Genomic DNA, 22,397 nt, shown 5'->3' on the forward strand with positions numbered 1-22,397 from the left:
AATAATAATAATAATAATAATAATAATAATAATAATAATAATAATAATAATAATAATAATAATAATAATAATAATAATAATAATAATAATAATAATAATAATAATAATAATAATAATAATAATAATAATAATAATAATAATAATAATAATAATAATAATAATAATAATAATAATAATAATAATAATAATAATAATAATAATAATAATAATAATAATAATAATAATAATAATAATAATAATAATAATAATAATAATAATAATAATAATAATAATAATAATAATAATAATAATAATAATAATAATAATAATAATAATAATAATAATAATAATAATAATAATAATAATAATAATAATAATAATAATAATAATAATAATAATAATAATAATAATAATAATAATAATAATAATAATAATAATAATAATAATAATAATAATAATAATAATAATAATAATAATAATAATAATAATAATAATAATAATAATAATAATAATAATAATAATAATAATAATAATAATAATAATAATAATAATAATAATAATAATAATAATAATAATAATAATAATAATAATAATAATAATAATAATAATAATAATAATAATAATAATAATAATAATAATAATAATAATAATAATAATAATAATAATAATAATAATAATAATAATAATAATAATAATAATAATAATAATAATAATAATAATAATAATAATAATAATAATAATAATAATAATAATAATAATAATAATAATAATAATAATAATAATAATAATAATAATAATAATAATAATAATAATAATAATAATAATAATAATAATAATAATAATAATAATAATAATAATAATAAATAATAAATCCCCTTATTTTTTTACATCATTCCAACAGTCTGGGGACTGTTCTTGTTTCGCATCCTCTCACAGGGACAAGACAGAATTGTTCTACTTAAGCTCGTGCCATGAGTACGGCCCTAAGTGCCAAACACAAGCTGGCCTTTATTGATGGAACTACACTTAAACCAGAGCCTTCTTCTCCATTTGGGAGAGATGTATGATATGATTTTGTCTTGGCTTCTTAATGCCTTGTCCAAAGATCTCGTAAATAGTGTTGTGTTTGCCTCCATAACGCATGACGTGTGGACTGACCTGCAAGATTGTTTTTTACCTAGCAATGCCCCACAACTTTACCAAATCAAGGAATCAAAGACATTGTGTGATACTGCCACCTTTTCTACGAGAACCCTTGCTGTGATCTGCTTGATCCATATTTATCTCAAAGATCCAAGGATTTTCTTTGAGGTATATATTCTTCTTTTTGTGTTTTAAACTTGATGGAACAAGTTCCGCATTGTGACTATGGTTTAACAGTTGACAAGCGTGGCTCCTGATGTGAGGATGGTTTCCAGTGATTCTCAATATCTTACTGTCATGTTTATCGTGGCCATGGACGTCGAAGGTCTGCAACTTTTCAAGGAGCAGAAATGATCCATTAGAGAGAGAAAGTTATAGATCGGCTTAATAAAGGAGGGGAGCGGTACTGTACAAGTTGTTAGGAATGAAGGGTTGAGGGTGGAGAGAGAATGAGAGATGGGTTAGAGAGAAAGTAAAAGGTTTTTTTATGGTTTTCAGAGATCACCGTATAGAGAGAGTTATTGTGATCTGCTCAAGATAAACCATGCATTAGCCATTTGGGGCAATCTGAGGAGCACTATTGCCAGAAGCTCTCGATCCTCGTAGGAGCAGGTTGCTTGGATTTGGGCTTGCTAAAGATGCTGGTGCTTCAAAAGTTTCGGATTTTCTTTTTATTTCTGTTGGCTCTTTCAAGTGCCTCATGTTTGATGATCGAAGCTTTCGATCCTAATTGATGATCAAGTTTTTCGTTACTTGATCATGTTTGGTGATTGAGTTATTCGTTACTCAATCTTATGGGATGATAGAGTTTTCCATTACTCCATCTTGTGTGATGATCGAGTTTCCGTTACTCAATCCTGTTTGATGATCAAGTTTTTTTTTACTCGATCTCGTTTGTTCCCGAGGTCGTCTATTCTGCTGTTAATAGAGTTTTTCGTTACTCGATCCTTCCTGAGGTCGTCTGTTCTTGAGGTCTGCTGCCGCTTTTCTGTGCTTGTTGTTCAAGCAATATGTGCTTATGGTTCAAGCAAACTGAAGATCACTACTCGTTTTTTGTAATTTAGTATTATTCAAACTCCAGTTGTTTTCTGTCAAAGCATCTTGAGTTTGAGGGGGAGATATCTCAGGTTCATATTGATATACATCATTATGGATGTATGGGTATATCTTTTGATAAGATTAGGTATCTAGAAGATAAGAAGAGACCAAATCAAAATTACTTGATCGTCAAATTAGTTTGGTGATAAAGTCTCATACTATTTACCTATATCTCCAAGAATCATATCATATTTATCTCCTATAATTGTGTGATTGTCATCTATATATAGAAGTACTTATTGATGTAAACAATCATCCAAAATGGTGAAGATGTAGCCCATCCGTGGACGTAAAGCTTCGGCCTGAGCTACGTAAATGTTGTGTTCTCTCTTCTACTCGCTCCATTATCCATTCAATGTCTGTGCATGTATGCTCCCACAAATTCTAACAAGATCACCAATCTATTTTTTAAAACCTTGAAAATAACTGAAATCTAGGGCGCATTCATTTCCGAACAAACTTTCTATGCTTCCCCTACAACATTAGCCTTATATACTTCCCCTTATTCAACTCTCCATTCCGATTGGACGATGGAGATGGCCCCAATCACCATGTCATACTTATATATATATATATATATATATATATATATATATATATATATATATATATATATATATATATATATATATATATACAAAATATTTTGACACCAAATTTTGGGCTTCCATTCCTCCCTTAAACTCACACTTGTTAAAAATATAAAACAAATATTCCCAATAAAATAAAATAACCAAAATACCCCTGAAAAATTCTAAGGATATTTTGACTATTATATTATATCAAAAAAAAAAATTACTATTTCTTTTAGGTGCACCCCATTGAGAGTATGAGACATACCAAATTTCATATTCATACAATTTGTAAAAAAAATTAAAAATAAAATACTTTAAAGGGTCGAATCTAGATCAAACGGTGAGAAGCGAATCCCTTGATTGAAATTGGACAGCTGAATGCTGTACGGGAAGTACTGAAACCTTTTAATTCATTTATGTCCTATGCCAATTGTTTCACGGTTTGCCTTTCTTAACCCACTCAATAACGATGGAAAAGCATGAAGAGTCCGAGGCTGATTTCCCCAAGGCTCCCGAGGTCCGTTAGCTCCTATCTCAACCAAAACCAGCTTGATTCATCTTTGAAGCATGTAGATTTCCTAGATATTTTAAGGAAAATAGTTTCATGTGGGCTTGACTGCATTTCTACATACTATGCTTCCCCTACAGCATACAAGCTTTATCTTTCGTCTTATCCAACTTTCCATTCTGAATTGAAGGTTAAGATTGACACAATCACAATGTCACGGCTCTACACTATTTTATTTTTAATTTTTTTCTATAAACTATTTTGATACCAAAGTTTGGACATCCATTTCTCTATTAAACTTGCACTAGCAAAAAAAATATAAAAAATATTTTCAATAAAATAAAATAACCAAAATACCCCTTAAATCTTCAAGGGGTATTTTGATCATTATATTTTATCAAAAAAGTATTGTTAATATTTTTTATAGGTACATCCCAATGAGAAGATGGCACGTACCAAATTTCATATTCATACAATTTGTATAAAAAAAACTTAAAAATAAAATACTTTGAAACATCGGATCTAAGATCAAGCGGTGAGTGGCTCTCTTGATCAAAATTGGATGGCCAGATGGTCGGGGAAAGATAGAATTTCTATATTGTAGGAGAAACATAGAAACCTTTCCCTTCTACAGATACGGTCCATAAAGTATAAAGAATCCATCTTTAAGATGGATGTATGTAGGTGCTCCATTAAAAATAATGGAAACTAACAACCTAAATGTTTCTTACTAGAATTATTATTTCTAGTTTTTAAAAATTATTTATTTTTTTCATATTCATGATCTCCATGTTAGAGATTACATGTCTTTAAAAGTAGTCTTAAAATCCATCTCAAAAATAGATTTATTAAGAGGCCCGCATTTCTACATGTGCAGGCTTGACCACAAAGGCCCGTATTTCTACATATGCAAGCTTAACGGCAAAGGCCCACATTTCTACATATGCAAGCTTAACCGCATAGAAACCGGTCCATATTTAAATGTGTGGTTTGCCGATCAACTTTGTACCGAATGGGTTTTTCTTTTCTTTTTCTTTTGTTTTTTTTTGGGGTAAACGACTGGGTCTTTCTTCCCGAGTACTTTTAATCCTAGAACGTTCTTGAATATGTGATCTTCATTTGAATCTTTTTCAAAAGCGTGCATACGATGCAGCTGTCGGGATGTCATACATCAACTCCCTCAAGCAGATTACCTATTGAGAGGATAGTTTCAATTTTAAAATTTTGGGAACCATTTAAAAATTATTTGATGATTATTTTCAAAAGAAAAAAAATTCAAATTTCAGTTCTAATACTTGGATCCCACCATCAAAAAATTGATGATTATTTTCAAAAGAAAAAAAATTGAAATTTCAGTTCTAATACTCGGATCCCACCATCAAAAAATTGGATGGCCTCCGTTCAGTCTCAAAACATCATTCTTTTAAGTGCATAGGGTATCATTTTGTGAATTGTTTTTATTGATGTTAGTATATGAGTTGAAATAGAAATATACAATCAGAATTTTATGTGATCACCGCGACACCAACTTCACTTTATAAAGCGAAATGTTAGACAATCAAGAAACAAAATATTCGTATGATAAGTCTAACTAAGACAAGGTTGTTGAGGTAGCTTAATAACTTGATAAAAAAGGTAGAATTCAAAATGAATGACTCAAATATACGATTAGATAAGATAAAATAAACTTAAATGAGCTGACCATATTCAACATAGACCCAAAACAACGCTCGTTAAAAGGTGTGAATTGGATCAAGTGAAAAGCTCAAAAAGCCTAAAGGCAAGCTCAAAAGCATATAATTGAAATTAGTGAAAAAAGATACGAAAACTTTATGACCTCATTAAAAGTATGAACCTTGATAAAGCAAAATAACGAACCAAGATTGCATAACCAACCCCAAATAATTGAAAAAAAAAGTTGAGAAAGTTATATACCCAAAATTTTCAATCATGAGGCTATCTTTTGGCTTTTCAAATACACGTGGTTTAGACACGGACCATTCACTTGTTAAAAACATCCAAGTACTCGATGCCTATTTTGATGGAAAAAACACAACAATACTTTAAATCCTGATGTTTTATCCCTGAAAACACGCCCTTAAAGTGACAAATAGCTAAATTCCTCAAGGTTTTAAGACACTCATTGATGAAGAGCACCAATCACTAAACCAACAAAAAGATTGATCTAGTTAAAACTGGCCAGTCCATTGATAGAACTAGTTCAATTAAATTTTAAAATATAAAGAAAATATCAATAATACTTTTAAAATATATAATATAGTAAAAAAAAATTAATATTGTCCAACTTTGTTTGGTTGGTCAAACCAATCTAAACCAGCTGGTCGAATCGGCCAAAACCCAAACCCTAATTTTGACCGGTTTTTTTACCAATGACAGTTTTTACTTTGAATTAAACAAGTTAAAGACACCAATCAGCAGTCGGATCACTACACTAGTTTGGTCCAGTCTTACTAACTGTGGTTGTAACCAAAAATAATAGTAGTTTTCGTCGGTTACAATAGATGAAGTTGCTAAATGCTCACACTTCAAGGCCTGGCCAAAGAAAAAGGCATGATCGGCAATCACTGTTAGTGAGGGCCTAACAAAAGTCTAAAAATTAGGACGATGATGACAACAACAAAAAAAAGGTTTTAAGGGGAAGAAAATCCACTAGAAAACTCACTAGAGGCCACTGCCAACGAATAAAACATGAAAAAATTACAAGTTCATCCATCCTCGGAGTGGACTCCTCTCAAGGAATTCCGAATTTCCATACAAACAAACTGAAAGTAACTACAACACGAAGCCAGGGAGAGAGAAAGAGAGATTTCGGTCAGGTATAAACTCACTTTGGCAGACCAGTTTGAGGGTGGATAAGAGCATCCCCATGTGCACGCAATTCAGGACCTCGCCCTGGCCTTGTGCAGATAAAATAGCTCACACTCCCGCCATGTTTTGATAGAAATTTTGAATCTTTGGTTTCAGGAGGAGGCGATAAGCTTTGGACATCTTTCATTGACCCTATACCGGCTTCTTGGAGTATTGACTGGTCCCCAATTACAAAGCTAAAACAAAGACAAGACCACTTAATATTGTTCTGGTCTTCCCACTAAAGCATACTTACAAGTTCCTCGCGGGGAACATCACAATAGATGAAGAAGAAAAATGGAAAACCATGTTATCCTCACTATTCTAAGTTTTTTTTTTTTTCCTTTGCTTTATTTTTTCTCACTTAATCAAGAAAGAGGAAATGTGTGCTCAAATGCAAGTACATATTAGCACAGAAAACTTGTGATATATTCATTTTAAAAAAAAATCTAAAGGCATAAAAAAGCAAGTTGAGGAAAAATAAAGTTTAAAAATATAACAATTATTTTGGTAATTATTTTCTAGATTTGACATAATATTCCTTGTTTTTAAATTTCCCAAGACCTTTCTTACAAAATCCAAAACCTTCGAAAAATTATTTAAGAAATTAATTTGCCAAGAAATTCCAGAATAAAACTTAACATTATGTAAAAATATACCTAGACAAATCATCTCCTGGAAGTGGGGGGAAATAGAAAAGCAGCCTTTGAAGCAAAAGACTAGCAACTTTTCTATTGGGCGCAAACATGACGGCGTTGGGGCCCGCATCAAAAGTGTATGAGACCTGTGATACGTGATAGCATGAAAATTACAGGAAAACAATTGGATCTTCACAAAAACAATTAAGGAGTCCAAGTGCATTCCCTTGGAAGGTTCCAGAGAAAAAACACATTATGTCCACGCAGAACCCCCCCTTTCTTTTCTCCCTCCCTCCCTCCCCCCCTCTCTCTCTCCCTCCCTCCCTCCCTCCCTCCCACCCTCCCTCCCTCCCTCTACAGATATTATCATCCCAGTTCACACTACCAATAACAATTTTTGCCAACAATAACAATAATGAGAATAACATAACATAAACCATGTCATAAAGGACACAGTTCAACATGTAGTTGATATGAAGAGAAAAATACATCCACAACAAACAAAAGGATAATAGAAAAGTTCATACCTGAGGAGTTCCTTCAGACTGGTTCCATCTTTCAATGCAATTGATTATCCTGGTAAGCAAGTGCTTAATTTAGACTCAACACCTTGTATGCCAAGAACACACCAATAAATCTTAACGAAGTTCAACACATCTATGAAAGACAAGCAACCAGATACACGACACTCTCACAATTATAACTAAACATGCCTATGAGATGTATTGTTCATGTAGAATATAGGGGGAGATGTATCCAAGCACACAGCATGAAACTGATTACTATCTGCACTGGTCAACTTTGCAAAAGTTGTGAAATCGCGATTTCTAATGGCTTCTTCCATTTGCTTTATGCGTTTGGGGACAATATTCTGTGTCAAAAAGCGAGGAGTTTGTGTAAGCAGTGAATGGTATTGCCATCCACTCTAAAATGTTTGATACACTAAAGCAAACAAAATAACACCTGAAACAGCAACATCAAATGAATATTAATAAGATGAACCAGAAAAAAAAAATCACGTGCATAGTTTGTTCTTATAACTTTTCTTTTTTTTTGGTAAATAGCAAAATTTCATTAATGGGAAGCATGTACAAGCACCGAATGAAAGTTAAGCTGCAATTTGTTTCTTGAACAGTATATGTCAATGGAAGAACGTATACCATACGCCTTTGTTAGTGTATGGTACACATCCAGAGCATCAATCCTCAACAATGGGCAATGGAGATAGGTCGGAATTCCCGATGATAAAAATTCTTGTAGATCTCCATTTTCTGTAAACGAAAGGGATGGTGGATGTCCCATCTATGTATACTTATCAAATGCTTGTAACCAACAAAAACTTTCTTATGCAGAAACAGATTGGATATGGAATGAATTCCAAGTAAGATAGGCTAATGAATTTTGCACAACATGAAATTGCTCATAATCAATGCAATGAAGAGCAGAGTAAACAAATTGAACATTACCTGTGATCTCTGAAGCAAAAGCTCACTTGTTTCAACACTCTCACGCATACCAGTGGTGCTACTTATTTCCTTCTGGTGTGAACTCACCTGAATGACACATTTATTAAGGGTTTAACTCATGAACAACTGTGGCAAATATGAGACATCAACAATACAGAATGAGCATAGTCCACAACATTAATGAGGGTTGGACTTGAATAAAAAACTTACTGTTTGCATTATAAAAAAGTTACACCAAATTAGGCAGCAGTAACATACAGCCTGGAATACTAAACCAAAATAAAGACCTGAAGATCTGATGTATGTCAGAGGAGCTAAAACCAACATTGCGAAATTCGCTTCGCTTCGGCCGAAGGGGCCGAAGCCTCCGGTTTTCCACTCTAAACCGAAGTGATAGGAAGAAAAATGCAGTCGCTTCAGCCATATTCGCCGTTCTTTGGGTTGATTTGGCCACTTCGGTTGGTGAATTCGGCTGAAAAATAGCGCTTCGGCCGAAGAGGTTGAGGGAGAAAATGAATCTCTCTCTCTCTCTCTCTCTCTCTCTCTCTCTCTCTCTCTCTCTCTCTCTCTCTCTCTCTCTCCCTTATAAGGTACAAACTAAAAAGTAAAGAGTTTTAAAGGTTAAAAGTAAGATCAAATTTTACAGTGGATCTCCTGGACTCTGGTGCATCTCCTGTCTCCACCTTCAAGGTCTCTCTCTTAGCAAAAATCACAGGTACTCTCTCTCTATCTCTCTCTCTCTCTCAAGTCCCCGAGCATAACTCTCTCTCTCTCTCTCTCTCTCTCTCTCTCAAGTCCTGAGCATAACTCTCTCTCTCTCTCTCTCTCCCTCTCTCTCTCTCTCTCTTCCTAAGACCTGTGCACTATAGTTGTTCCCTAAATTTGGGCTTCCCAAGACCCTAACGGTGCAAAATTTTGGGTTCCCAAAGAAGCACATGGTGCCCAAAATTTTCCATGACTGAAAATTATCCCTCTCGACATTGTGCCCTAATATTGGGTATTTGGGTATTCCCAAAATGTGCCCTAATTTTGGATTTTCCCACACCATGCCCAAATTTTAGACTTCTCTTTTTGATGTTTTCATCACTGAGAAATACTTTAAATTGATGTGCTTAATCTACTTCTAAGGCATGTATGTATCTTTATTAAGTTTGCGCATCTTGTATAATTTTTTGTTTTTATATTATAAATAGATGTTGTGTGCTTCTCTAGTTCTCTTACACTGATTTTTCTATTTGTTAGTGTTTTCTTTTATTATTAATCTAGTTGTTAATCTTTTTTTTTGTGAATGTTTAGTTGTTAATTTTTGTATGGTTGTTTGTCCTTTTTTTGTAAGCTGATTTTTTATCTTAAAGATCTTTTGTTTTAAATGTAGCATCTGGTTTTTAAATCTTGTTCTATTTGTGCAGCAAGACCCCGAATCACATTATTCATTATTTATCCTAGGATTTCATTCAGACTTCATTTCTCAATTTTGGATAGGTGGCTCACAGCATATCAGAGAGCAATGCTTTTGGTGTCTCTCTCTCTCTCCCTCCCTCCCTCCAAACCCAACCCACCATTTTTTGAAGAATTATCATATATTTTTTCATTACCACTATTGAGTTTATGAATATCTTTTTTTATATTTTTCATTGCCATTGTCGAGTTTATTAACATATTATAAAACTATTAGTTTCTAGAATATTTTACTTGAAAATTGAAATTGTCATGAATTATTTCTTTGTAGCGTTGTGTGAGTCATGTCAAGCTCTGGATCTGGATCAACCTCATCAGTAGGGATAGCAAGATCTAGATCCTCAGACCCTGCATGGGATTATGCTAAGGCGGTTTCTGGGGATTGTAACCAATGCATATGTACTTTTGTGGTAGATTAATTGAAGGATCCGATATATTTCGATTAAAGCAACATCTTGCTGGTGGCGTGCAAGGTCATGTTGCACCTTGTAAGGAAGTTGCAGCAGATGTTAAATGGCGAATGCAGCAGGCTTTGGATGAAATTAATTCTCAAAAGCAAAAGAGGCAAAGAGTTCATGATATCATTGGGAATCCTTACAGACTCTAAGCAAATAGAGAAGGTGAAGAATATGAAGGGATTGAACTAATGTCTACTTCTATACAAAGTAATGTAGTTCGAGGGAGAGGAAATGAGAGAGGTGGTAGTAGAGACGGGGGTTGGAAAGAAGGGAGGAATGAGAGGCTATTTTGGCCCTAAGACCACACCTGGGGCACAACCAAGCATAAAAAGTGCTATGGCTTCGAAAAAAATTGTTGAGCAAGCAGTCATAGTTGTATGATACTGCTATGCCATTTAATGCGGTAAATTCAGACTATTTCTGACCCATGGTTGATGCAATAGCTACCATTGGTCCTTGTTATAAAATGCCAAGTTATCATGACCTAAAGTGCAATCTTTTGCAAATGAATGTGAATTAGGTCAATGGATTTTTTAGGAGTATAGGGAGTCATGGAAAAATCAGGATGTTCTATTATGGAAGATGGGTGGCTATATAGAGTAAACTGAAATTTGATCAATTTTTTGGTTTATTGTCCCAAGGGGTACAATGTTTATCAAGTCTGTGGATGTTTTTGATGTATCAAAAACTGTTGTGCTTCTTTGCGGTTTGTTTGATGATATTGTCAAAATAATTGGTCCCCAATATGTTGTTCAATTCCTAACTGATAATGCAACAAATTACACGACAGCTGGACTAATGTTGGCTGCGAAGTACAAAACCATGTATTGGACAGCATGTGTTGCCCATTGTATGGATTTGATTTTAGAAGATATAGGAAATCCGGAGAAATATCCAAAACATTTTCGATTTCGGGATATTCTAGAGGTCCTAAAGTCGGCAAGAAAAGTTAAAAAATTATATATAATCATACATTAGTTTTGAGCATGATGAAGCGCTATTGTGGAAGGGAGTTGGTTTGCCCAACTATTACAGGCTTTGCCACCAACTTCCTTAAGTTTAGAAAGCCTGGTGAAATCAAAGACTCCCCTTAGGAAAATGTTTACTTCAGAGGAATGGATGAAATCACAACATGCAAAAATGAGAGCCAAGAATGAGGTCTCAAAGATAATTTAGTATCAGAGATAATTTTGATTCTTTCTTTTGGAAGCATTGAGAGCATGTGGTAGATGTAACTGAGCCACTAGTAAGAGTTTTACACCTAGCTAATAGTGAGGAGACGCTTGCAATGGGGTACTTTTATGATCCAATGGATAGGGCTATAAATTGGATATAGTGTAAGCTTAAGAACAGGAAATCTTTATATGGACCTTATCTGGAAATTAGTGATGATAGGTGGGAATCTCAACTTTATAGCTCCCTACATGCAGTAGACTTCTATCTTAACCCAAATTATTTCTTTCAAGCATCTCCCTCTAAGCAATCAGAGGTGACAACAGGATTGGTTCGTGTCCTTGCAAGGTTTGTACAAGATGACCATGTCCAAGACAAAATCAATATGCAATGTGAAGAGTATCACTGGGCTAGTGGTGACTTTGGTTGTCTAATGGCAATCCGCAGCCGGTCCACACTAAGTCTAGGTAAAATTTCATTCTTGATTTCCTTCGAATTATTTATTAGTGTCTTTGAATGTACATTTCATGGGAAAGAAGGAGGGGTGGGAGAAGAAGACGAAGGGGCGGATGGGGTGGAAGGGTTAGGAGAGGAACAGGCCAAGAGAGGAGGATGAGAAGAAGAAAGAGGAACAGAGGACGAAGGAGAAAGTGGAAGAAGAGGAGAAAGGATGGGGATCTCAACGGTGGTATAAGAAGTAGGAGGATAAGTGTCCCCAAACGAGTTCAAAGGGCAGGGCGCTGGGGCAAGGATGAAGGAGGGGACGTGTATAGGTGGCAGGATGGTGGACAGTGTTTCAAAAAGTGCTAGGCAGCACCTAGGCGGTCAGGGGGGTCCGGGCCGCACAGCGCCTAGGCAGGCACCAAGAACCTGGGCAGCCCAGTAGAATTTTTTTTTTTTTTGGTCTTTCTCCTTCTAAAATAGGCTCTAATGGGTTTTAGGTTCAAATGAACCTAAAACCCACAATTTTGCACCTTTAGTATTAAAACAATACTCAAAAATACCCTCAACGAGAGGCATTTCCGCCCCTAGGCGGGATGCAGGCCCTAAGCGACCACCTGGGCGGGCGCCTAAGCGGGTTCTCGTGCGCCTAGAGATATCCGCCTAGGCCTGAGTAATGGGCCCAAGCTTTCTGGGCCGCCTAAGCGGTCACCCAAGCGTTGGGCGATCTGCTTTTTAAAACATTGATGGAAGATAGCGGCAGCGTGGGTGAGAGGGAGCGAGGGGTGGGCTCGGGTGTAGAGTTTGGAGGGGGCCGTACTGACCAGGTGGCTAGAAGCAGGTGGAAGATGAGGGGCAGTGAGGCAAAATTGATGACACGACAACCGAGAAAGGTCGTCGGGTCTACGAAGGAAGGCTAACCTGGCCCGAGGAGCCAACATCTGATATTAAATGCAGGCGGCTGGGGACAAGTTGGGTCAACGTCCAACCCAACTGCTTTCCCCCCATCTGGAATAGGCAGACCATGTGGCGAGGCAGAGAGCGCCTCAGGCCCACAAGGGGAGCTGGGCTATTGAGATGGCCCGATCAGAGTTGCCAGAGGAAGGGTATGGGGCGGCTGGTGGGCACCGTGATTCTGGCCTGGTTTGGACCTTCGAGGTTGCCACTTTCCAGAAGAGGGCAACGGATCGGAAGTGGTATGAAACCTCGTTTGACGTGAAGGTTTAAAAATCCGACCACCGGGCTGGTGGCTTCGCCGAGAATGCTGGCACTTGCTAGAGACTTCAGTCCAGTCTGAAGGTTCGGGTTTCCTGTGGGTAGAGGAATCATCTGAAGAATTGAAGAGAAAGGGAGAGAGAGCAGTGAGGCAGTGGACCATGCTAACTGAACAAGGAAGAATGAGCCTTCAATCTCTAGCCAGATGGATGGTGGGATGAGCCCAGAGTCCAAGACTTCCAAGAGAAGAAGAATAGAGCCTAAGGGGCGAAATTCCACAGATTCCAATAGATCTCGACCAGCGTACTGCAAGCTTCAACCACCATCTTGAAAACGAGGGGAGACCAGGTGTGAAGGTTGAGGGGGCGCCTTTAAAACGAAGGGGAGGATTAAATTGGAGGGCTCGACGGGCGCTCTCCTCAAAAGGGAAAGTAAACAAGATAGCACCATTAGAGAGGCGACGACACCCAAGGTTTGGTTCTTCCCAGATCTTTTGGCCCCATTCTCAATGGCCCTGAAGTCGTCTCTTCTGGGCTGGAAGGAACCAACCAAGGAGCGAAGTTTGGATTTAAGAGGGGAGGAGATTTTTTCCAAAGTTGGAAGAATCAATGGAAGAAAGGGGGAGAATGGCCATGGAGGAGGTGCATGTGGCAGGGTAGAGAATGGTGGAGAAGACTCAGAGTTCAAAGGGGGGGAGGGAGACGAGGGGGATGAGGCTGCAACGTAAGCGAAGGAGGCCGTAGGGGGGTTTGGCTGACCCAATACTGCAGGTGAAAGAGAGGGGGGAGTAAAGGAAGAGGTGTGAGAGTAGAGATTGTAGATTTTGCTCCAATCCACAAGGGGAAACCAACGATTCTTGTTCTTCCTTACCACTCTTCCCTCCTCTACATGAAACAATTATCCCTCATGTCCATACATCTTGAGGTCGAGATGATCGGATTGAGGTTTTTCAGCATCGAAACAACCTCATCTACTGAATTTTTTATCTGCACCTTAATTTGATTGTTTAGGGCCTCACCCTTATATAAACTTTTTCCTTCATATATTATAATTAGAATTATATATATTTTGTTTTTGCAAAATTATTACTATATATTATATATTGTATACTATTACTATGTAATATAGTACTATAGTAAATTAATAATGTATTATGGTGCTATGTTATTATTACATTAATATCAATATTCAAAAATTCGGCCGCCAGACCGCCTAGGCGGCTGGGCTGCCTAGGTGAAAAGATTTAAAAAATGCCTAGGCGTTGTTTGGGTAGGGTCATTACGAGCCCTGTCTCTGGGCACCCACCTAGGCGCTACTGTTTGGACGCTCGCCTAAGCGCCGCCCCATGACACTTTGCGGACAGGTGGAAAAACCCTCGGTGAGGGTCAAAAGATGTAATTTTTCCTCCCTAATAAAGGGGTTGGGGGGTATTCTAAAGCCCCAAACAAAAACCGTGGCTTTTAGGGTGAGAAAAACCCGCCAAAAACCACTCTTTTGTGATTTATCGAAACAACGATAAGTTTTTTATTTTTTCGATTTCTTCCCAAAACAAAGGTAATAGTTCGTGGGTGCATTTTGAGCTTCTAATAGTTGCTTTTGAGACCTTTTGGCAACCCAATAGATGAGGTTTGCACCGACATTGATTTGATTTTAATATTTTTAAAGTATTATCATTTTTTTTTTTTGAGAAAAGTTGACTTTTGTATTGCTATAGGGAGAAAGCTTACAATTAGGGATTGATCCAAGAGTACCCTCTAGATGGGACTCTTGGTAAAAAATAGGTCAAACAAACCCTGTAACAAAAAATGGGCTTATAAACAATGCCCCCTTACAAAGTATTATCATATTTGAAAGAGGGTTTTGATTTTTGCTACAACATATTATGTTATGAATCATGTGTTTTTTTCTTTTACTTTTGTTTTTTTTCTTTTATGATATATTTACATGTTTTTTCTTTTTACTTTTGTAGTAAAAAGATTGATTTTTTTTATTAATTGAATTTTTTTCTCATTCGGATGATGAAATTGAGCATATATTATATTCTCTTATGAATAGTTGATTCCTTTTTTGTACAATGTGTCACGTTTTGATATTCTATTATTTTTATTTTACTTTATTTGATAAATAATTGATTATGTGATATCTTAATGGGATAAGTTTTATGTGAAAGTGAAACTAAGATCTTATATACTCATCTAAGCCTTATTATAAAGTAATATTAACATATTGTAATTTTAAGGACACATCTTGATGTATTTGTTTTTTTATTTTGCTTTGTTGACTTTGAGTATCGTTTCTAGTCTAGACTTCGAGTTTCCTACAATGACATTTGGGATTTCCAGAATTTTAATGTCTTTACACCTTACAAGTTACAATCTCTTTGAGACTTGTACCATCGGTAACTCTGTTATGTGATTGTAGTATTCTATTATGCTTTCGTCTATTTCACGATCACGAGGAGTTTGGGGCTCTAAAATTACCCTAAAAACTCCCCAAGGCTTTTTTAAACCATGTCCTAAGAACTCCCCTGTTTTTTTTTGTTTGGGGTGGGGGGGAAGGGTTCAATTTTGGTGAGGGCACCCTGCGTCTAGGTAGGCGCCCGAACGCCTAGGCGACCAGGCACCCAAACCACCTAGGCAGCCGAATCGGCATTTTTTAATATTGATTAACATATCACATAGTATTCAAATATTATAGAGAGAGTCTTGACCCTCCTCCTTTTATCTCTCTAACTTTCCCAACCCCTTATATGTATATCATACTATATATTTAAATTAAACCAACCCCCAACACCCCGTTGCCCACCTAACACATGAGGCCCTCACCTAGGCGGGCAAGGCACCATTTAGGCGGGCAAGGCGCCATTTAGGCGGCCTGGACCCCTGGCTTTTACAACATCCAGCCACAGGAAATTTAATCGATACACTGCTTTTCTGAATTAGCACAGCATTACCACATCATAACCTCAATTACTACAAGGTATGATGAGTTACAAGATGAAAAGAACTAAAACCAAATATGAGTTTCAATTTTTGTTTACCAGCATCAAGGATCCACTTGAAAGGTGGGGGAAAAAAAAGTAAAACTGAATAACAGAATTCATTTAGTGAATTTTTTAGCAAGGACCGTGTCAACATTTAAAAATTTGGGGGAATTTATCAAAATACACTTATGAACTGTTTTCATTAACCATTTCCATCTGTTCCAACTCACAATCATCTGTATTTTGATGATATTTTTGAAACCAAATCAAAACAAACAGGTAAAATGTTAAATAGGTCATCTCTCGGGTACACTTTGATAAATTTCCAACAATTTTGCCAAGCGAAATTTTATGATGCCTAAACAAAGAAAGCACAAAGGCTCAGGAAGCACTAGATATATACAACAGAACATTAGTTTCAGGGGGACCTACATGAGGTTATGAAACCTATGCAAAGACAGAGAAACAGTTATTTTCAATCACCATGTGCAGGAAAAGCAGAAAACAGAACGCCAAGTAGTAATTGCACTAAAAAGAATGCCATGTAGAACTTACCACAGCAATAAGAATTACAAGATCGCTCCAGTGTGTTTCACGTGCAAGTTGAATGGCAATGCTGTCACTTCCGTTCACATCCTGAGCATAGAAATCATTTCATTTACAAAGAGTATGCATCAAAGCTTGACAATTAAAATTCTATAGTGAAAGCTATTTAATAGCAAAAGGATACAACACAGATCTCATTCTTACATTTCCCATTGCCCACTTCACAAAGCCACCATAAAGACTTCGACAAGCACTTCCAGAACCTTGTCTACAATGTGAATGCAAAACATTAAGAAATCCATTTCCTCGTAACTGTTATCCTCCATATCAAGGTTGGTAACAAATTTTTGCATTGATGATGCTATCATATACACAAAATACCAAGTTCACCATTATTTTCATTCCCATCATGATGCTACATATCCACACATCAGTGACCAAGACAAAAAGCTCACACCGAGAATTAAGTTCAACAAAAGGAGTTCATGTAACACTCCCATTGCATGTGAGGTAAAGCAAGAAAGCATATTACGACTAACCGTGCAATTGCTGAAAGCTCATATTGCTCTTTCACATTCATCAATTTTGAAAGGGCATATACTGCAGAAGAACAAAAACTCAGTTAGACTTGCGCATTAAATATAACCACTCCAAAAGAATAATCTAGAACCAATGTTTGACAAGTAGAAACCCTCTGAAAATTTTATGAAAAATATGCGCCATACTAGTGGTAACACCACAGTGGATGAAATTGTATGAGAGTATATGGGGTTCATTTTCTGCACAACTAGGTTTGCTTCATTTGGATGGACACATCACTGTTGGGGAAGCAATTTTGTTTCGTATCAATCTAAAGATTATGAATTGTATTTCATTAACTCCAAAGTGTAAAATATAGTGCATGCCAAGCAGCCAACGATGAAATTACATCATGGTCGGCCTCAGATTTCTAATATCACGATGTAGCATACTAATTCACACATTATGCATACATGAGTGCTAAGTTGCATGGATTCTTCCACCTAAGTGCTGTACCCATGTTTGACATGGCGGGACACTGATAGTGGTACAGGTAAGGCATAGTCATGACTGGATTCTCCATTCCAAAGAATCCTGAACACAGGATTCATGAGACATGTTGACACATGGAATCTGACAAATCCGCATTCTTCTCATGATGTGAGGGATTCTTCTCTCAAAAGAATCTTATAATATAATATTATGTTATGTATTTCAATATTATGGTTTCCTTTATATAAACCCTAAACATAGAGAAGGGAGGGATGCATCTCAAACCCCATGTAAACCTAATATCTCCTAGCTTCAGATTAGTCAAATACTCAAAAATCCTCATTATGACTTTGTTGGATCTTGGATTCTCCGCTTGTTCTTGTACGAATATTATGTGCATCAGATTCTTTCTGATTTTGTGCAGCAGGCAGCAGTACATCAATGTTGCAATCATTAGCATTTTTTTTTTTTCAATCAATATAAATATAAATATATATAGGCATGGGACAAAAATGAACAGTAGATTAGGTCATGCTCCTACCCATTAGATCTAGATTGGATGGTTGAAAACAAATGTCACTATTTGAATTATTATTATTATTTTTTTTTTTTTTTTTTTTTTTTTTTTTGAAATCGGTTTGAGCTGAAATTTTAGGTGTATACTTGATACCATCACACACAACATGAAAATATTAAAAAACTAAATTCAAAACTTTAAAATGACCAAATTACCCCCATCATTCTGCAAGGGTTGTTTGGTCATTTTAGATTTTTAAAAATATTTGTTTTATATTTCTTCTTGTGTGTACAAAAGTTCATCTTGATTCGATTTGTAGAAAAAAGATTAAAATTCAAGTTGTAACACGCATTTTTAACCATCTGATAAAGATTTGACGATTAGGAGCATGACCTAAACTACTATTCATTTTCGGTCCAGATCTATTGTTAGCTTTATATATACGTTTATATGTATGTGTTTGAGTGTGCGTGCGTGTGTGGGCCTATGCCTGTGCATGTGCATCTATATGTGTATTTGTGTAGGCACACACATAAATAGCTCGACGTGTCCAATTTTAACGCTCAAACAATCCAACACCTCATATTCAATATCTAACATTGAAACTCATAACCGCATCTATGCAATATAGCATGAATATTACAATCATGTATGTAGAACACAAAAGACAATCAAAGAAATTCAATTACATCTATCCATCATAGTATAACAGTTCTTACCATGTGAATATGAGGTGGGAAATCTTAAGGAGATTAAAGATGCCAATGCACATAAAGACAGCCTTCTAACATCAGAACTGAAGAGACGGAAGAAGGAATGCGTAAAATTATCAAAAGAATGCATCAGTGGAGCATGGTGAGTATGCAGAGCACTAGACAAGAGTAAGGAATATCAATTGTAACCACTGCAGTAGCAATTGGACTATTAACTATGTTGTCCACATTCATGGACCATGTTTACATTCTGTTTAGAATTAATACAACAGGCAGGGTTCACATACAAACCGCCATTAGCTAGTGAAAAAATATGTAACAATTCTTACCTAAACATGCAAATCCAGCAGCTGAAGAAGCTAACCCAGCTGCAGTAGGAAAATTATTATAGGAAGCAATATGCACATGCAACTTTTGCCAATCTTCTCCCTTAATGCAAATCCCCTTATTCTCATCAATCACATCTCCGGCTTGTTGTCTGATTTCCTTGAGACAGCTCTGGTATCTACCTCCAGAAAGGGAAATCTCCTACTCTAACCAGGAAAAAATAAAAATAAAGAAGAACAAATATTGGAAATTCCATAAAGAAATAAACTAAAAACCAATTACACGGGGTGGAATACGAACAAATTATGAGAGTGAAAGACAGCAAATGAAAAGTTTAGATGATTTGTACTCTCATTCATTGTACTACTTCTATGCCTTTATTCTAGACAATTACACTAATGAGAACAAAATAATATATGAACTTTAATAAATAAAATAACAAATTCTATTCATTAATGAGAGAGATGTCAGAGAAATTTAATGGAAAAAATATTAAAACACTAACAAATGAAACAGTAACAAAGTAATGCAGTAAAATCAGGGGAAAGAAAGAAAAAACAGGGGGAAAAATTACAAATGTAATAAAAATAGGGAAATTTGTCAAAATACACCTAGGATACTAATTATTTAACAGTTAGCCATACGCTTTGCTTTAATTTCTAAATTTCCATTGAAATAGACATCTTTTTGAGTTGGAATAGTAGAAAAAGGGTAAAATGTTAAACAGTTTAAAAATGGGTTGTAATATGATAAATTTCCCAAAAAATATAAGATATAACAGCTGGGCATTAATATTACTTCTTTATCTTATAACAGCATTAATATTTATTAAAGCAACAAATAAAGGTCACAATAGAGCAGCCCAACCATTTGAATAAAAAATAATTAAAATGCAAATAACTTCAAATTAATTAACCAAATCCAAAAAACATACGGGAAAAAAAGGACAAACAAGTGATTGTCTAATTGCAGAGCATGTGTATTTCTTCCCTTTCAAAAATCAGTTTAGGTCATGCACGCACACTCAAACACACACACATGCACACGCACGAACAAAATAAGTTCTTTAGCTGGGACTAAACAGCTCATACTTCATAGCATGCACAAAATAAGAAACAATACAAAAGAGCATTCACATCTAATATAAGAGAGTAGATAGATTAACAGCATTCACATCTAACATTCAAACGAACATAAAACAAGGAAAATCAACAAGTTTAATAGTACATTGATGGATCTTCATAGCTAGAAGAAAATGTCAATGAAAAATATGTGAGAAAAATGTACCTTTCCATTAAGCCACATGCGATCAGACTCAAAATTAGGGCTAACTGCCACAGTCGTTGTAGTGCATAGGTGATCTGGATCAAGAGTCACACTAATGCTATCATTTATAGGAAGGATCAAGCTCTCATCTCTTTTTCCCCAGTATTTAATTACTGCAATATTTGTGGGAGCTCTTGCAGTCACCATTAACATCCCTTCCCCTGAAACTTGAAACATATTGGCACTTAATTGACTCAGAACCACCTAGCCTGAGTGGTTTTCAAAAGCCAGAAACAAGTGGCTCTCTTTCTCTCTGATCTGATAAAACCTTACTAAAAACTCTTTCTGCGATTTTTAATGTTTAATGAAGCAAATCCAACTGTTTCAAAGACCTTTTGGAACCAGAGGAAAGCGGTTCTGATCTGCCCTAATCTAATGAAATCCTACAGAGAATGTCACCAAAGACCGTGATTTTTCCCCATTTTTGAGGAGGAATAGATCAAAAGCTGCTGGTTTTAAAGCGGTTATGGAAACCAGAGAAAACGTGACTTTAATCAAAATCAAAGCGTTCGGCAAACCATAGAAATGCGCTTTTAATCAAAATTAGGGCAAAAAAAATAGCACAAAATCGGTTTTTTTAAAACTCTCAAAATAAAGCCCACAAACAAAATGAGCTTTCGGGGAGGAATGCATTGGCCAGTGGGGCAGGGCTTTCCAGTGTTTATCGGAGCAAGAGCTATTTATAGGAGGATCACTAAGAAAAACCCCTGAGCTTTGTAACAATATCGAAACTAGATCTTGCCCCTGTGCTGGCAACAAGTTTCAGCGATGCCCCTGTGATTTTTCCGTTTAGGGCGAACCTTTTTAATAACGAAAAGGGTTTTGTTTTGTGGACAGTTGGATTGGGCTTTTGCCAGTATGAGATGTCCGCAATGTTACGATCAATGGTTTAAAAAACGGATCGGTGATCCGGATCCGGCTTCCAAAAAACCGATTCGGATCGGCGAATCGGCGATTCGGATCGGAAATCAGGTGAATCGGTCAAAATAAAGCTTAAAAAAAATTCGAAAAAATTATTAAAATTCATTATAAATATTGTTTTTTAGGAATTCAATAAAAAATGAGGATACTCCTTTAAGAATTTTCATGTTTTTGAATGAATATGTGAATATTAATATGTTCTTTCCCTGCATGAACCGCCATTCAGCATTTAATTTACAGTATTTCGTGCTCATCCCTACACTGTTGCTGTTGGGACTCGATATGTGAATAATATGGTTGGGATAGGGTGGCCTCAGAATCATTATCTCTCTCGTTTTCTCTTTGAATAATATGGATTAAAAAAAAAAAAAAACAAATTTTCAAAAAAATCGATCATGGATTAAAAAAAAAATCACAAATTTTCAAAAAATTCTATCATGGATTACAAAAAAAAATTCGATCATGGATTAAACAAAAAAAATCACAAATTTTCAAAAAATTCAATCATGGATTACATAAAATTCGATCATGGATTACATAAAATTCGATCATGGATTACAAAAAAAAACAAACAAAAAAAACAAACAAAAAAAAACAAAAAATTCAATCGTAGATTACAAAAAAAGAAAAAAATAGTTCGATCATGGATTACAAAAAATTCAATCATGAATTACAAAAAACTCTATCATGGGTTACAAAAAAAGCAAAAAACAAAAAATTCAATCATGGATTACAAAAAAAAAAACAAACATTTCGATCATGGATTACAAAAAAAAACAAACATTTCGATCATGTATTACAAAACATTCGATCATGGATTACAAAAAATTCTATCATGGGTTACAAAAAAAAAAAAAAAAACAAAAAAATCGATCATGGATTACAAGAAAAGAAAACAAACATTTCGATCATAGATTACAAAAAATTCTATTATGGGTTACAAAAAACCAAAAAATTCGATCATGGATTACAAAAAAACAAAAACAATTCGATCATAGATTACAAAAAAATCGATCAAGTATTACAAAAAAAT

At 35.4% G+C, this 22,397-nt stretch overlaps 1 protein-coding gene across 4 annotated transcripts; it reads right to left on the minus strand.

Moving 5' to 3' along the window:
* Positions 1-5,952: 5,952 nt before the first annotated feature.
* LOC18426917 (GHMP kinase family protein) lies at positions 5,953-21,221 on the minus strand. Of its 4 annotated transcripts, XM_006835980.4 has the most exons (10): positions 20,405-21,221; positions 19,120-19,318; positions 17,089-17,149; positions 16,754-16,817; positions 16,559-16,639; positions 8,276-8,362; positions 7,523-7,680; positions 7,337-7,385; positions 6,831-6,955; positions 5,953-6,368 (listed from the first exon to the last, which is right to left on the minus strand). In XM_006835980.4, exons 1-10 carry the CDS (start codon positions 20,618-20,620, stop codon positions 6,149-6,151), a joined length of 1,260 nt encoding a protein of 419 aa, XP_006836043.1. In that variant the 5' UTR covers positions 20,621-21,221; the 3' UTR covers positions 5,953-6,148. The 4 variants fall into 4 exon arrangements, 3 of the variants coding, with proteins under 3 accessions (XP_006836043.1, XP_088708611.1, XP_088708612.1); XR_016044970.1 differs by lacking the exon at positions 7,523-7,680 and having other exon boundaries at positions 20,405-20,605; XM_088852485.1 differs by lacking the exon at positions 6,831-6,955 and having other exon boundaries at positions 20,405-20,605.
* Between the last annotated feature and the right edge of the window lie 1,176 nt (positions 21,222-22,397).

The sequence above is a fragment of the Amborella trichopoda genome, chromosome 11 (assembly GCF_054954075.1).
Source record: "Amborella trichopoda isolate Santa Cruz 75 chromosome 11, AtrichopodaSantaCruz75HAP2 v2.0, whole genome shotgun sequence".
NCBI lineage: Eukaryota > Viridiplantae > Streptophyta > Magnoliopsida > Amborellales > Amborellaceae > Amborella > Amborella trichopoda.